The 15,673-nt window shown below is 49.4% G+C and overlaps 1 protein-coding gene across 3 annotated transcripts in view; it reads left to right on the top strand.

The window, feature by feature from the left end:
* Positions 1-467: 467 nt before the first annotated feature.
* The window catches only part of LOC100585796 (zinc finger protein 77), a 30,339-nt gene continuing 15,133 nt past the window's right edge, over positions 468-15,673 (top strand). The window contains exons 1-4 of one of the 3 annotated variants that reach the window (XM_003277016.4): positions 468-595; positions 6,874-7,000; positions 9,369-9,549; positions 11,233-12,844. In XM_003277016.4, the coding sequence (XP_003277064.2) occupies positions 593-595; positions 6,874-7,000; positions 9,369-9,549; positions 11,233-12,559 (1,638 nt within the window). In that variant the 5' untranslated portion in view covers positions 468-592 and the 3' untranslated portion in view covers positions 12,560-12,844. Of the gene's footprint in view, positions 596-6,873; positions 7,001-9,368; positions 9,550-11,232; positions 12,845-15,673 lie in introns of those variants that run through there. The other 2 variants (XM_030796824.1, XM_030796825.1) reach the window with 2 other exon arrangements.

Genomic DNA, 15,673 nt, shown 5'->3' on the forward strand with positions numbered 1-15,673 from the left:
GCGCCCACGCAGGACAGCACGGTGACGTCACGCACGCGGGTCCCGTCCCCACCAGGACTCCGCCCCATGGGACTCCTAGCCCTTCCTCTTCTCCCCGAACAAGGGGCCTTTCCGAGGGGAAACTGAGTCTGGAGTTCCCGCGCAGTCAGGAAGGAGGACGCCGCACCCTCCCCGGACTGGGGCGAGTTCTCCCAGATCGGCGTGTCCCGGGCTGGAGGGTCAGCCACGCGTGTTCTCGACGAGCCCGTCACTCAGGAGAGAATTATTCAATCAGGACAGGTAGGGGCGGGGCCCAGGGAACTGTCCAATCAGAGACATTAAGCCGAAGTGGAGCCCCGTCCAATCAAGGGCGCTAGGGGGACGGACTGGGGAACTCTCCAATCAGGGGTGCGGAGTCGACAGTACTGTCCAATCAGAGTCGCGACTTCCCAAGATCTGTCCAATCAGACGGCGAGGACGGTAAGCCGCGTTCCTCTCTGCCGTGCGCGCTTCCCCGCCTACCCCGAGCGGCTCAGGTGTCCTGTCGTGTTCACCTGCGCCGGCCGCTGGACCGCGGGGCGCTAACCCTGGAGAGCCCAGGAGCGGGCGGGGCATGGTGAGTGCGGGGCGGAAGCCGAGCCCGGGCCCAGGGCGTGGTGGGGCGGCAGGAACCGGCGTCCCCCCCGAGTTCGCAGCCGGAGGAAGCTGAGGGACTCGCGGGGCGGCGCAGGACGAGCGCCTGGGCCCCGGGGACGCGGTCACAGCGGCCGAGCGGTAGGGCTGGGGGCAGTCTGGGGAGACTGCAGTGGCGGTCAGGGGCTCGAGGGGTAGTTTCTGGGGACAGTAGAGGTCAGGAGTTTGGGGCAATTTAAGTGGACAGTAGAGGTTTAAGGGGCACGAGGGCAGTTTGCGGGGACAGAGGCGGTCAGGGACTCAAGGGCGGTTTTGGGACAGTGGAGGAGGGGAGGGGCAGTGTGCGGGAACAGACATGGTCAGGGGCTCGGCGGCAGTTTGGGGGTTCAGTAGAAGGGAGTCAGGCTCAAGGTCAGTAGGGGGCCAATAGCGGTCAGGAACTCGGGGACAGTTTGTGGGGGCAGTAGAGGCGGTCATGGGTTCGAAGGGGCAGTTTTGGGGGACAGGTGATCGGGGCTCGAAGACAGTTTAGGGGGACAGTAGCTGCAGTCGGGAGTTTGGGGGTAGCTCGAGGGGACAGCAGAAGAAGTCAGGGGCTCAGGAGCACTTTAAGGGGGCAGTAGAGGCGGTCAGGGGCTTGAGGGCAGTTTGGAGGAACAGTAAAGGGAGTCGGGCTCGAGGGATGTGTTGGGGGACAGTAGAGGCAGTCGGAGGATCGGGGAGAGTTGGAGGAGAGGGCAGGGGCCGTCAGGGGCTTGGTGGTCAGTTTGGGAAGGTCTGCCTAGGAGGAGGTGGTGCCCTGTCCTGGAGCCTGTGAAATAAAAATAAAATCTTGGGCCGGGCGCGGTGGCTCACTCCTGTAATCCCAGCACTTTGGGAGGCCGAGGCGGGTGGATCACCTGAGGTCAGGAGTTCAAGACCAGCCTGGCCAACATGGTGAAATCCCATCGCTACTAAAAAATACAAAAATTAGCCGGGCATGGTAGTGTGTGCCTGTAACCTCAGCTACTCGGGAGGCTGAGGCAGGGAGAATTGCTTGAACCCGGGAGGCAGAGGTTGCAGTGAGCCATGAACACACCACTGCACTCCAGCCTGGACAACAGAATGAGACTCTATCTCAAAAAAAAAAAAAAAAAAAAAAAGTTTGCTAAAAAAAGTTTTTCTTTTCTTTCTTTCTTTTAGTCAGGTCTCACTTCTAGACTGAAGCAGGCCTCCTGCCTCAGCCTCCTGAGTAGCTGGGACTACATGCATGCCTCACTGCACCCAGCTGATTCTTTTTCTGAGACAGAGTCTTTCTCTGTCGCCCAGGCTGGAGGGCAGTGGCCCAATCTCGGCTCACTGCAATCTCCACCTCCTGAGTTCACACCATTCTCCTGCCTCAGCCTCCCGAGTAGCTGGGACTACAGGCACCCGCCACCATGCCCGGCTAATTTTTTGTATTTTTTAGTAGAGACGAGGTTTCACCGTGTTAGCCAGGATGGTCTCGATCTCCTGACCTGGTGATCCGCCCACCTCGGCCTCCCAAAGTGCTGGGATTACAGGCCTGAGCCACCGCGCCCAGCCCCAGCTGATTCTTAAAAAAAATTTTGTAACGGCCAGGTGTGGTGTCTCACACCTGTCATCCCAGCACTTTGGGAAGCTTGAGACCCGAAGTTTGAGACCAACCTGGGCAATCTAGTGAGACCTTGTGAATTTTTTCTTTTTCCTTTTTTTTTTTTTTTTTTTTTGAGGCAGAATCTCGCTCTGTTGCTCACTGCAAGCTCCGCCTCCCAGGTTCATGCCATTCTCCTGCCTCAGCCTCCCAAGTAGCTGGGATTACAGGCGTCCACCACCACGCCCGGCTAATTTTTTGTATTTTTAGTAGGGATGGAGTTTCACCATGTTAGCCAGGATGGTCTCGATCTCCTGACCTCGTGATCTGCCCACCTCGGTCTCCCAAAGTGCTGGGATTACAGGAGTGAGCCACCGCACCCGGCCTTTTTTTTTCCTTGTAGAGAAAAATATGTTGTCCAGGCTGGTCTTGAACTCTTGGGCTCAAGTCATCCTTTCCCCTTGGCCTGCTAATGTGATGGGATTACAGGCATGAGCTATTGCACCTGGCCTTGAAGCAGTTTTTTGTTTTGTTTTGTTTTTGAGACGGAGTCTAGCCCCATCACCCATGCTGGAGTGCAGTGGCGTGATCTCAGCTCACTGCAACCTCCGCCTCCTGGGCTCAAGAGATTGTCCTGCCTCAGCCTCCCCAATAGCTGGGATTACAGGCTTGGGCCACCATGCCTGGCTAATTTTTGTATTTTTAGTAGAGACGAGGTTTCTCCATGTTGGTCAGGCTGGTCTTAAACTCCAGACCTCAGGTGATCCGCCTGCCTCGGCCTCCCAAAGTGCTGGGATTACAGGCGTGAGCCACCGCGCCTGGCCAATTTTTGTATTTTTATTAAAGACAGGGTTCACTGTGTTGGCCAGGCTGGTCTTGAACTCCTGACCTCGTGATCTGCCTGCCTCAGCCTCCCAAAGTGGTGGGATTACAGGCGTGAGCCGCTGCACCTAACCTGGTGAATCATTTCTGTTGACAAAGAATGGGACTTCAGAGGGTCTGAATCTGACCTTGTCATCTGCGTGAATCTTGTCTAAGTCGTATGGGAAGGGAGGGTCCTGGCTGTGCCCAGTTCCAGAGCACAGCAGGATGGGGTTTCACCTTTGCTGGTTTCCAGGAGCACAGAGCTGAAGTCAGTTCAACATTGTCACCTGACAGCTGTGAACAGCCTGGTCTGTGTCCACCTCAGCACTGGTATTGTTCCTATTTCAGCCCCAGGTTTTAGTAAATGTAAAATAATGAGGCTGGCCTTGGGGATGCGCACCTGTGGTCCCCTGTGGTCCCAGCCAATTGAGAGGCTGAGGGGGAAGAATTGCTTGAGCCCACGAGTTTGAGGCTGTACCACTGCACTCCAGCCTGGGTAACAGAGCTAGACCCTGTCTGGAAAAAAAAAAAAAAAAAAAAAAAGGCTGGGCGTGGTGGCTCACACCTGTAATCCTAGCACTTTAGGAGGCCGAGGTGGGCGGATCACAAGGTCAGGAATTCAAGACCACCCTGATTGACATGGTGAAACCCCGTCTCTACTAAAAATACCAAAATTAGCCAGGCGTGGTGGCAAGTGCCTGTAATCCCACCTACTTGGGAGGCTGAGGCAGGAGAATCGCTTGAACCCGGGAGGGGGAGGTTGCAGTGAGCTGAGATCATGTCACTGCTCTCCAGTCTGGGTAACAGAGCTAGACCCTGTCTCAGAAAAAAAAAAAAAAAAAGAATAAATGCTTTTTGCCTTTTTTTCTTGTCCTTAGCGAGGGCAGTCAGTGTCTCGGATGTGTTCTTTGCCTTCTACCACTGCCTGGTGTTATACCATGGCTTAGCCCAAGAAGGCTGCTGTGGAAAAACTCTCAAACTCGGAAAACGTTGCATGTTCCATTAGGATGAGGGGAAAGGCGCACACACAGCCCCATGCCTTATTGTGAGGTAGGCGAAGGTGTGGATTGAAAACATTCATGAAACTAGCACTGACTTAGGCAGGGTGCAGAGTTTGTGACAATGTGTGACCCTGCTCCGTCTCCTGTTAGTATCTGAGCAGCAGATGGATGCGCATTCTGTAAAATACGACCCACAGTACTGAGACCCACAGTACAGAGAAGCGGCAATTCCGATTAGGGGCTTGACGAAGAATTTATCATGAGGATAATCATTAATTGATACCTGTTTTCCGCATGGACCCTAATCATTAACTGATACCTGTTTTCTGCATGGGACCCTTTGTGGGATAGAAAAACTTCTAGATCTTCTAGAATCCACCACTCACCGCTTTGTCCTTTAACACGGGCTGAAAGTGGTGATTTGGCTGTGTTCTTACTTATTTTTATTTTTTTTTTGAGAGTCTCACTCTGTCACCCAGACTAGAGTGCAGTGGCTTGATCTCGGCACACTGCAACCTCTGCCTCGGGGGTTTAAGTGATTTTCCTGCCTCAGCCTCCCAAGTAGCTGGGATTACAGGTGTGCACCACCACGCCTGGCTAATTTTTGTATTTTTAGTAGAGGTGGGGTTTCACCATGTTGGCCAGGCTGCTCATGAATTCCTGACCTCAAGTGATTCTGCCGCCTTGGCCTCCCAAAGTGCTGAGATTATAGGTGTGAGCCACCTAGCCTGGGCTTTTTTTTTTTTTTTTGAGGTAGGGTGTTTCTCTGTCACCCACGCTGGAGTGCAGTGGCGACATCTTGGCTCACTGCAGCCTCAACCTCCTGGGCTCAAATGATCCTCCCACCTCAGCCTCCGGAGTAGCTGGGACTCCAGGTGTGCACCACCATGCCTGGCTAATTTTTGTATTTTTTGTAGAGACAGGGTTTCACCATATTGCCCAGGCTGGTCCCAAGCTTCTGGGCTCAAACAGTCCTCCCACCTCAGTCTCCCAAAGTGCTGGGAGTATAGGCCTGAGCCACCAAGCCCAGCTGCTGATAGCATTTTATTGTAAAATAGAACACATGTAGAACTTTTGTAAGACAATTACAGAGTCAACGGAAACATCCTAAAGTGAGCAGTGTGTAACGACAGCCAGGCCATGCCTTGAGAGAAGCCTTGGCATCCAATTTGAAATGAGAGGTAATGGTAGGCTTCTCCCTTCAGATCAGGCCAGTATCCTACATTCTTTTTTTTTTCTCTTTTGAGATGGAGTCTCACTCTTTTGCCAGGCTGGAGTGCAATGGCGCCATCTCGGCTCACTGCAACCTCTGCCTCCTGGGTTCAAGCGATTCTCCTGCCTCAGCTTCCTGAGTAGCTGAGACTACAGGTGCCTGCCACCACGCCCAGCTAATTTTTGTAATTTTAGTAGAGGGGGTTTCACCACGTTGGCCAGGATGGTCTCGATCTCTTGACCTTGTGATCCACCCGCCTCAGCCTCCCAGAGTGCTAGGATTATAGGTGTGAGCCACCGTGCCCGGCCTATCCTAAATTCATTAAGCCTTTTTTTTTTTTTTTTTTTTTTTTTTGATAGAGACAGGGTTTCACTGTGCTGTCCAGGCTGATCTTGAACTCCTGAGCTCAAGTGATCTGCCTGTCTCGGCCTCCCAAAGTGTTGGAACTACAGGCGTGAGCCACCACACCTGGCCAATATCCTAAATTATAAGGAAATAATCTCCTTGCTTTTCTTCATAGTTGTATTTTTAAAATTAATTTAATTTTTTTTTTTTTTAAGAGACAGGGTCTTTGCTCTGTCACCCAGGCTGGTCTTGAACTCCTGGCCTCAAGCGATCTTCCCACCTTGGCCTCCCAAAGTGCTGATATTATATCTGAATAAGAAATAATAAAATTTCAGTAAGTCATGTCAATTTCCATGTCACCTGAATGATGGATTTATTTTATTTTTTTGAGAGTGGGTCTCACTCTGTTGCCCAGTCATAGTTCACTGCAGCCTTGAACCCCTGGGCTCAAGCGATCGTCCCTCCTCACCCTCCTAAGTAGCTGGGACTACAGGTGTGTGCCACCATGGCTGGTTAATTTATTGTATTTTATTTATTTATTTTTTTTGAGAAGGAGTCTCGCTCTTTCACCCAGGCTAGAGTGCAGTGGCGCGATCTCGGCTCACTGCAGGTTCCACACCCCAGGGTTCACGCCATTCTCCTGCCCCAGCCTCCTGCGTAGCTGGGGCTACAGGCGCCCACCACCACGCCCGGCTATTTTTTTGTATTTTTAGTAGAGACGGGGTTTCACCCTGTTAGCCAGGATGGTCTCGATCTCCTGACCTCGTGATCCGCCCGCCTCGGCCTCCCAAAGTGCTGGGATTACAGGCATGAGCCACCGTGCCTGGCCTGTATTTTGTTTTTTTTGTAGAGATGGGATCTTGCTATGTAGCCCAGGCTGGTCTCTAACTCCTGGCCCTAAGCAGTCCTCCCACCTGAGCCTCTCAGAGGACTGGGATTGCAAGCATGAGCCACCAGCCTTAGCATAATGACGTTTTCAGAGTTTTCAGTGTTTCCCCACCCTCAGACCTGCCGTTTCTCAGTAATTCTTTGTAAGTCTCCCGCAGAGGCCGTCATTGCGCTTTGCTCCCTGTTGGGAAGGTACTCACGGCATTGAGTGTACCGCACTTTTTCATACTGTTTGTCACCTCTCACAAGAACATAAGCTCTGTGTGGCTCAGTTCCCCAGGCTGTCAGCCTTACCCCTCTTCCTGCGCACATGGGGGAGGCGGTGCCTTTGCTGAAGTGGGATGTGTGGAATGTTTTAGGACTCCGTGGTCTTTGAGGAAGTGGCCGTGAACTTCACCCCAGAAGAGTGGGCGTTGCTGGATCATGCTCAGAGGAGCCTCTACAGAGATGTGATGCTGGAGACGTGCAGGAACCTGGCCTCCTTGGGTAAGGATGGCATCATTCCCTCACTGCGTCCTGGAGAGCAAAGAGACTTTGTTTTTCTTTTTTTTTTTTTTCTTTTTTGAGACGGAGTCTTGCTCTGTCGACCAAGCTGGAGTGCAGTGGCACGATTTCGGCTCACTGCAAGCTCCGCCTCCCGGGTTCACGCCATTCTCCTGCCTCAGCCTCCTGAATAGCTGGGACTACAGGCGCCCGCCACCACGCCCGGCTAATTTTTTGTACTTTTAGTAGAGACGGGGTTTCACCGTGTTAGCCAGGATGGTCTCGATCTCCTGACCTCGTGATCTGCCCGCCTCGGCCTCCCAAAGTGCTGGGATTGTACAGGTGTGAGCCACCGTGCCCGGCCTAAGAAACCTTGTTTTTCTTTTTATTTGAGCTCAAAAATTGAAATGTGTTGGAAAAGAGATAGACATGATCCCAACACCCATGGAACATGGGAGTCAAAACGCTTCTCCATGAAAACAAAGTTTTGTGTATTATTGATATTTAGGTTTTCTTGATCACCAGTCTTGGGCTGCCCACATTTCGTAAGTATGAGCAGAGTATTCTGTGTCACGTTGGGGCAACAAAAGCAGCTTTGTGGTTCACCGCACAGAGTAACTGTACTTTGAAAATCAAAGTACACTGTGATAAAGTAAATCAGAGTTACACTATGAGTAATCCACGTTTGACATGGTAATTTTGCTGCAGTTAAAACTCACACTCAGCCATCATCGGTGATCTGGGAAGTCAAAGTGTTGGCCTGTCTCAGGGGAACATTTGTTGCCCTTCACAATCCTTCCTCATCATGTGATTCTCCAGGAGTGGGCGGTGCTCACACCTGAGGGCAGCCGGGTACAGTGGAGGAAGGACTGCTGTAAGGGCCCTGTGCCTGTGAGCACCAGGAGAGCAGCAGCCCTCGGCCGGAGTGGGTTCTGGATAAGAAGGTTCTGTTTGGCAGTGTGGGTTAGAAACACAAACCCTTGGTCGGGCGCAGTGGCTCACGCCTGTAATTCCAGCACTTTGGAAGGCCTAGGCGAGTGGATCACCTAAGGTCAGGAGTTCAAGACCAGCCAGGCCAACACAGTGAAACCTCGTCTCTACTAAAAATATAAAAACTAGTCGGGCATGGTGGCGGGTGCCTGTAATCCCAGCTACTCGGGAGGCTGAGGCAGGAGAATTGCTTGAACTCAGGAGACGGAGGTTGCAGTGAGCCAACACAGTGCCACTGCACTCCAGCCTTGGTGACAGAGTGAGACTCTGTCTCAAAAAACAAAACAAAACAAAAAAAATAAACACAAACCCTTCTCTGAGAAGGAGGAGGTGTGTCCTCTCTCAGCTGCCCTGTTTGACTTTTCCTCCACCTTCCTGCACTGTCCTCCTTCGCAGGGGAAAGCCTCTGTATTTCCTCGTATACAAGGAGTGTTTGTGCATATGCATTTTGCCCACCAACTTCATACTTTGCTTTTCTGATAATATTTTACTTAACATCAGTCTCCATCTGTTTGGAACTCTTCTATTTCTTAGTAAAAGTAAACAGGTTGCCGTGTTCATCTCTCTTTTTTTTTTTTTTTTTTTTTTTGCAACAGTTTCACTCTTACTGCCCATTGCCCAGGCTGGAGTGCAATGGTGTGATCTCAGCTCACTGCAACCCCCACCTCCCAGGTATAAGTGATTCTTCTGCCTCAGCCTCCCGAGTAGCTGGGATTACAGGCACGTGCCACTATGCCTGGCTAATTTTTTGTATTTTTAGTACCGATGGGGTTTAACCATGTTGGTCAGGCTGGTTTCGAACTCCTGACCTCAGGTGATCCACCCGCCTTGGCCTCCCAAAGTGCCGGGATTACAAGCGTGAGCCACAGCACCCAGCACTATTCTTTTTTTGAGAGAGGGTCTCATTCTGTCACACAGGCTGCAGTGCCTTGGTGCGATCATGGCCTACTGCAGCTTTGACCTCCTGGGCTCAAGTGATCCTCCCTCCTTGGCTTCCCAAGGAGCTGGGATTATAGGCACACAACACCACGCCTGGCTAATTTAAATTTTTTGTTGTTGTTTAGAGATGAGGTCTTATTTTCCTATGTTACCCAGGCTTGTCTTGAACTCCTGGGCTCAAGCAATTCTCCTACCTTGGCCCCGCAGTGCTTTGGGATTGCAGGCATGAGCCACTGCACCTGGCTCATCTGTTTTTTATTATTGCCAAATTCTCAAATAGATGAGGTCCTCAGAGTCTCACTTTGATAGCATGTCTATTCTTCCTTATAAACTGTGGGTACATGTTTGAATTACTATATGAAAAGAAATCCGTATGTGGTCTATTTTATTTCCTTTATCCCAACATATTTCCCCTAAGAAATTGTGTAATTGATTGTTGCAGATTGTTGCATTTATGTTAGAACCAGTGGATCAAGTTCTCAGAGGGACATTTTTGGGAATGGAATATCCGATGATGAAGAAATTGTAAAGTTCACAAGAAGTGATTCCTGGTCTATTTTTGGAAAAAATTGGAGATTTGATAACATTGGAGATCAGCACCAAATGCCAGAGAGGCATTTGAGGTGAGTGGCTCTCAACCAGAGGGATGGGCCTCTCCACAGAGTGTCAAACTAACTTGCAATTAAAAGAAAAGTATCGGCCGGGCACAGGGGCTCACGCCTGTAATCCCAGCACTTTGGGAGGCCGAGGCGGGCGGATCACCTGAGGTAAGTAGTTCGAAACCAGCCTGGCTAACACGGAGAAACCCCATCTCTACTAAAAATACAAAACATTAGCTGGGCGTGGTGGCGCATGCCTGTAATCCCAGCTACTCAGGAGGCTGAGGCAGGAGAATCGCTTGAACCTGGGAGGCAGAGGTTGCAGTGAGCCGAGATCGCGCCATTGCACTCCAGCCTGGGCAACAAGAGCAAAGCTCCATCTCAAAAAAAAAGTATAAACCAGCTACACAATTGCAGACTCACAAAGACATTTTTTTTCTTTGTTTTCTCTTTTTAAAAACATATTTTAATAATTACTTTTATTTTATTATTATATTTATTTATTTATTTTTGAGATGGGGTCTCACTCTGTCAACCAGGCTGAAGTGCAGTGGCACGGATCTTGGTTTACTGCAACATTTGCCTCCTGGCCTCACCTCATCCTCCCAAGTAGCTGGGACCATAGGCACACACCACAGCACCTGGCTAATTTTTGTGTTTTTGTAGAGACGGAGTTTCACCATGTTGCCCAGGCTGGTACCAAACTCCTGGACTCAAGCAGTGCACCTGTCTCGGCCTCCCAAAGTGCTGGGATTACAGGTGTGATTCACTGTCCCTGGCCAAGACTTTTCCTAAGAGAGTATTTTCATAAATGTGATGTCAATGTCACGTGTCTGAAACAGTTGGAAACAAAATCAGGAAACCTCATCTATAAGAAACACTGTGGGCTGGGCGCAGTGGCTCACGCCTGTAATCCCAGCACTTTGGGAGGCCGAGGCAGGCGGATCACTTGAGGTCGGGAGTTCGAGACCAGCCTGACCAACATGGAGCAACCCCATCTCTACTAAAAAAAAAAAAAAAAAATACAAAAAACAATTAGCCAGATGTGGTGGCGCATGCCTGTAATCCCAGCCAGTTGGAAGGTTGAGGCAGGAGTATCGCTTGAACCCGGGAGGTGGAGGTTGTGGTGAGCCGAGATTGTGCCATTGCACTCCAACCTGGGCAACAAAAGCGAAACTCTGTCTCAAAAAAAAAAAAAAAAAAAGGAAAAGGCCGGGCGCAGTGGCTCACCCCTGTAATCCCAGCACTTTGGGAGGCCGAGGCAGGCGGATCACGAGGTCAGGAGATGGAGACCATCCTGGCTAACACGGTGAAATCTTGTCTCTACTAAAATACACAAAAATTAGCTGGGCGTGGTGGTGGGCGCCTGTAATCCCAGCTACTTGGGAGGCTGAGGCAAGAGAATGGCATGAACCCAGGAGATGGAGCTTGCAGTTAGCTGAGATAGCGCCACTGCTCTCCAGCCTGGGTGACAGAGCAAGATCCCGTCTCAAAAAAAGAAAAAAACACTGTGAAATTTATGGCTGCAATTGAGCCTTCAGCTAGAGCATTAAGCTTGTTCTCCATAGAAACCAGGCAGACAGTGCTGAAAATAGACCCATTCAGTGAAATTGGCAAATATGTAATCAAAATAATCACTAAAAACCATTAATAAATTAATCACTTACAATCATTCACAACTAGTAGTGTGCTTCCCATTTTGAACAGAAGTCAATTGGGGAGCCTCTGTGAAAGTAATGAAGGTCATCAATGTGGAGAGACCTTGAGCCAGACTGCGAACCTTCTTGTGCACAAGAGTTACCCTACCGAAGCTAAACCTTCTGAGTTCACTAAGTGTGGCAAAGCCTTCAAGAATCGGCAGAGATCTCACACTGGACAGAGACTGTATAAGGAATGTGGGGAAGCCTGCAGCTGCCTCTCCTGCCAAAGCCCTCCTATGAAAACGCAGACTGTAGAGAAACCCTGTAATTGCCAGGACTCAGGGAGAGCATCTGCAACATATGTGAAAAGTCTCAGCAGTAAAAAGTCTTATGAATGTAAAAAATGTGGAAAAGCTTTCACTTGTCCCTCATCTTTCAGGGGACATGTGAATAGTCACCATGGGCAGAAAACCCATACATGTAAAGTATGTGGGAAGACCTTTATGTATTACTCCTACCTTACACGGCACGTAAGAACTCACACAGGAGAGAAACCCTATGAATGTAAGGAGTGTGGGAAAGCCTTCAGCTGTCCCTCATACTTTCGAGAACATGTCAGAACACACACTGGAGAGAAACCGTATGAATGTAAGCATTGTGGAAAATCATTCAGCTGTTACTCCTCCTTTAGGGATCACGTGAGGACACATACTGGAGAGAAACCCTGTCAGTGTAAACATTGCGGAAAAGCATTCACTTGTTACTCGTCTCTTCGAGAACACGGGAGAACGCACAGTGGAGAGAAACCCTATGAGTGTAAGGAATGCGGCAAAGCCTTCAGGTACCCCTCCTCTCTGCGAGCACACGTGAGAATGCACACTGGAGAGAAGCCCTATGTGTGCAAGCAGTGTGGGAAGGCCTTCGGATGTCCCACTTACTTTAGAAGACATGTGAAAACACACAGCGGGGTGAAGCCCTATGAATGTAAGGAGTGTGGGAAAGCCTACAGTTTTTCCTCCTCTCTTCGAATCCACGTGAGGACGCATACTGGAGAGAAGCCCTTTGAGTGTAAGCATTGTGGGAAAGCCTTCAGCTGTCACTCCTCCCTTCGAGAGCACGTGCGAACCCACAGCGGAGAGAAACCGTACGAATGTAATCAATGTGGGAAAGCCTTCAGCCACGCTCAGTACTTTCAAAAGCACGTGAGATCACACAGTGGGGTCAAACCCTATGAATGTACTGAATGTGGGAAAGCCTACAGTTGTTCCTCTTCCCTTCGTGTGCACGTGAGAACACACACTGGAGAGAGACCGTATGAATGCCAGCAGTGTGGGAAAACCTTCAGGTATCTCGCGTCGCTTCAAGCACATGTGAGAACACATGCTGGAGCATGAATCTACGAATACGGTGGACCTGGGAGAGTGTTCAACTGCAAAACCTTGTTGTAAATGCGAGAAAACACTGGCGAGAGACCTTATTTATGTAGAGCATGTAGGAAAACCTGGTATAGCCCTTATTTTGTACCTAAAAACTCAGAGTAGGAGAGAAATCTCTTAATTATGATTAATATGGTATTGCCTTTACATGCCTCAGCCTTCATAGTGATTCCTTGTGTATTAATTTCTAGTGTATGTTTGTGATGTAAACACTTAATAAATATCCTGTTTTGTACGCTTTCAGCTATACTATGTATATTTTGTCATTTAGGACTTTAAATAATTGTAGTTGTATAAAATTTGTCTCATTTCCATTGAAATGTCTTTTGGACCCGGGGTGATTGTTTTTTTTGTTTTCATGCACAGCTTGGTGTGAGTTTAGATGAAACGTTTTTGATTCCTACTTTCTTGTTTTTTTTTTTTTTTTTTAGACGGAGTCTTGCTCTGTCGCCCAGGCTGGAGTGCAGTGGTGCAATCTCGGCTCACTGCAAGCTCCGCCTCGCAGGTTCATGCCATTCTCCTGCCTCAGCCTCCCGAGTAGCTGGGACTACAGGTGCCCACCACCACACCCGGCTAATTTTTTCTATTTTTCAGTAGAGACGGGGTTTCACCGTGTTAGCCAGGATGGTCTTGATCTCCTGACCTCGTGATCCGCCCGCCTCAGCCTCCCAAAGTGCCGGGATTGCTGGGCGCGGTGGCTCACGCCTGTAATCCCAGCACTTTGGGAGGCCAAGGCGGGCGGATCACGAGGTCAGGAGATCGAGACCATGATGAAACCCCGTCTCTACTAAAAATACAAAAAATTAGCCGGCGCGGTGGCGGGTGCCTGTAGTCCCAGCTACTCTGGAGGCTGAGGCAGGAGAATGGCGTGAACCCGGGAGGCGGAGCTTGCAGTGAGCCGAGATCGCGCCACTGCACTCCAGCCTGGGCGACAGAGCGAGACTCCGTCTCAAAAAAAACAAAAAACAAAAACCAAAGTGCTGGGATTATAGGCGTGAGCCACAGCACCTGGCCATTGTTTTTTTTTTTTTTTTTTTTTGAGACAGTCTTGCTGTGTTGCCCAGGCTGGACTGCAGAGGCATGATCTTGGCTTACAGCAACCTGAACCTCCCTGGTTCAAGCAATTCTCCTGCCTCAGCCTCCCAAGTAGCTGGGACTACAAGCATGTGCCATCACGTCCAGCTAATTTTTGTATTTTTAGTAGATATGGGGGTTTTGCCATGTTGGCCAGGCTGGTCTCAAACTCCTGACATCAGGCGATCTGCCCGCCTTAGCCTCCCAAAATCCTGGGATTACAAGTGTGAGCCACCGTGCCTGGCCTGATTCCCACTTGCCATTATATTTCCAGTGTGTGATCATGAGACTGTTATTTCTTTTCCAGTCCACTATTGCAGGTACTGGAATTTGCTGTCACTCTGCCTTTCCCTTCAATCATTTTTTTTTTTAATTAAAAGTTTTATCTTATAGAGGTGGTGTCTTGCTATGTTGTCCAAGCTAGGCTCGAACTCCTGGGCTCAAGCAGTCCTTTCGCCTTGGCCTCCTAAAGTGCTGGGATTACAGGCATGAGTCTCCATGCCCAGTGTCCTTCAGTCTTTATTATTTAAAGATGTGTCTTCCAGCTGGGTACGGTGGCTCATGCCTGTAATCCCAGCACTTTGGGAGGCCGAGGTGGGCGGATCACAAGGTCAGGAGACGGAGACCATCCTGGCTAACACAGTGAAACCTTGTCTCTACTAAAAATACAAAAAAATTAGCTGGGCGTGGTGGCGGGCACCTGTAGTCCCAGCTACTAGGGAGGCTAAGGCAGGAGAATGGTGTGAACCCGGGAGATGGAGCTTGCAGTGAGCAGAGATCGTGCCACAGCACTCCAGCCTGGGCAACAGAGCAAGACTCCATCTCAAAAAAAACAAAACAAAAAAAAGACATGTCTTCCACATTTGTTCCTTGTGGATACCACTTGTGTGTAACTCAGATACATTAGTCCTTATAGAAGACTCTTGACAGACATCATTCTCAACTGGTTTCTGGTCATATTTTGAATTACAGGCGTGAGCCACCACGCCCGGCCCTATTTTCTTGTTCACTGTCCTTGATCTTGGTTGGAAACTGGACAAACTGCATTAAGAAGAAAGACCTTTTGACATGAAGATGGAAGTTAGTGTATAGCTTGTTCTACTTGATAGTACTGTCAGCCCTAATAAGGTTGGAAACTGTATATCCCAGAGTCCCTTCTGTTTATGGTTCTGAGTTAATGTTCATGAGAAGATGAAGGCACATGAGTTTTGAAAAGTAGAAGTGAAGAAGGCATTATTCTCAGTTCTTTTTTTTTTTTTTTTTTTTTTTGAGATGGAGTCTCGCGCTGTCGCCCAGGCTGGAGTGCAGTGGCGCGATCTCGGCTCACTGCAAGCTCCACCTCCCGGGTTCACGCCATTCTCCTGCCTCAGCCTCCCGAGTAGCTGGGACTACAGGCGCCCGCCACCATGCCCGGCTAATTTTTTGTATTTTTTCTTAGTAGAGATGGGGTTTCACCGTGTTAGCCAGGATGGTCGCGATCTCCTGACCTCGTGATCCACTCGCCCCGGCCTCCCAAAGTGCTGGGATTACAGGCATGAGCCACCGCGCCCGGCCTATTCTCAGTTCTAATAGACTACCCGGAAACAAACACGTGGTAACCTTATGGACCTATGTTGCAATACATTTTTCTGACTTCTGGCTCTGCTAGTCTAGAACAGCCCCCAAAACCAACATGACATTTGACTTTAGTTTCCTCTTAGCACACTCCACAGACTGTTCCACAAGCATCCCCACCACCATCCCCTCTTTAGGATTCAGGTACACAGAGATCCTTGGATTTCACCATCCCTCTGGTTTTCTTTCTTTTTTTTTTCTTCAATGGCTTCTTTTTTTTTTTCTTTTTTTTCTTGTTTGAATATTTTTTTAATTAATTTTTTTTGCACGCAAAACAATAAACATTTTCTAAAAATACATACAAACAAAAAGATACGTATCAAACATATTAGGAAGGTTGCACATGGGAAGATGGGGAATAGAAATGGGGAGTGGGAATTAAAG

Source organism: Nomascus leucogenys, chromosome 17, assembly GCF_006542625.1.
Source record: "Nomascus leucogenys isolate Asia chromosome 17, Asia_NLE_v1, whole genome shotgun sequence".
Classification (NCBI taxonomy): domain Eukaryota; kingdom Metazoa; phylum Chordata; class Mammalia; order Primates; family Hylobatidae; genus Nomascus; species Nomascus leucogenys.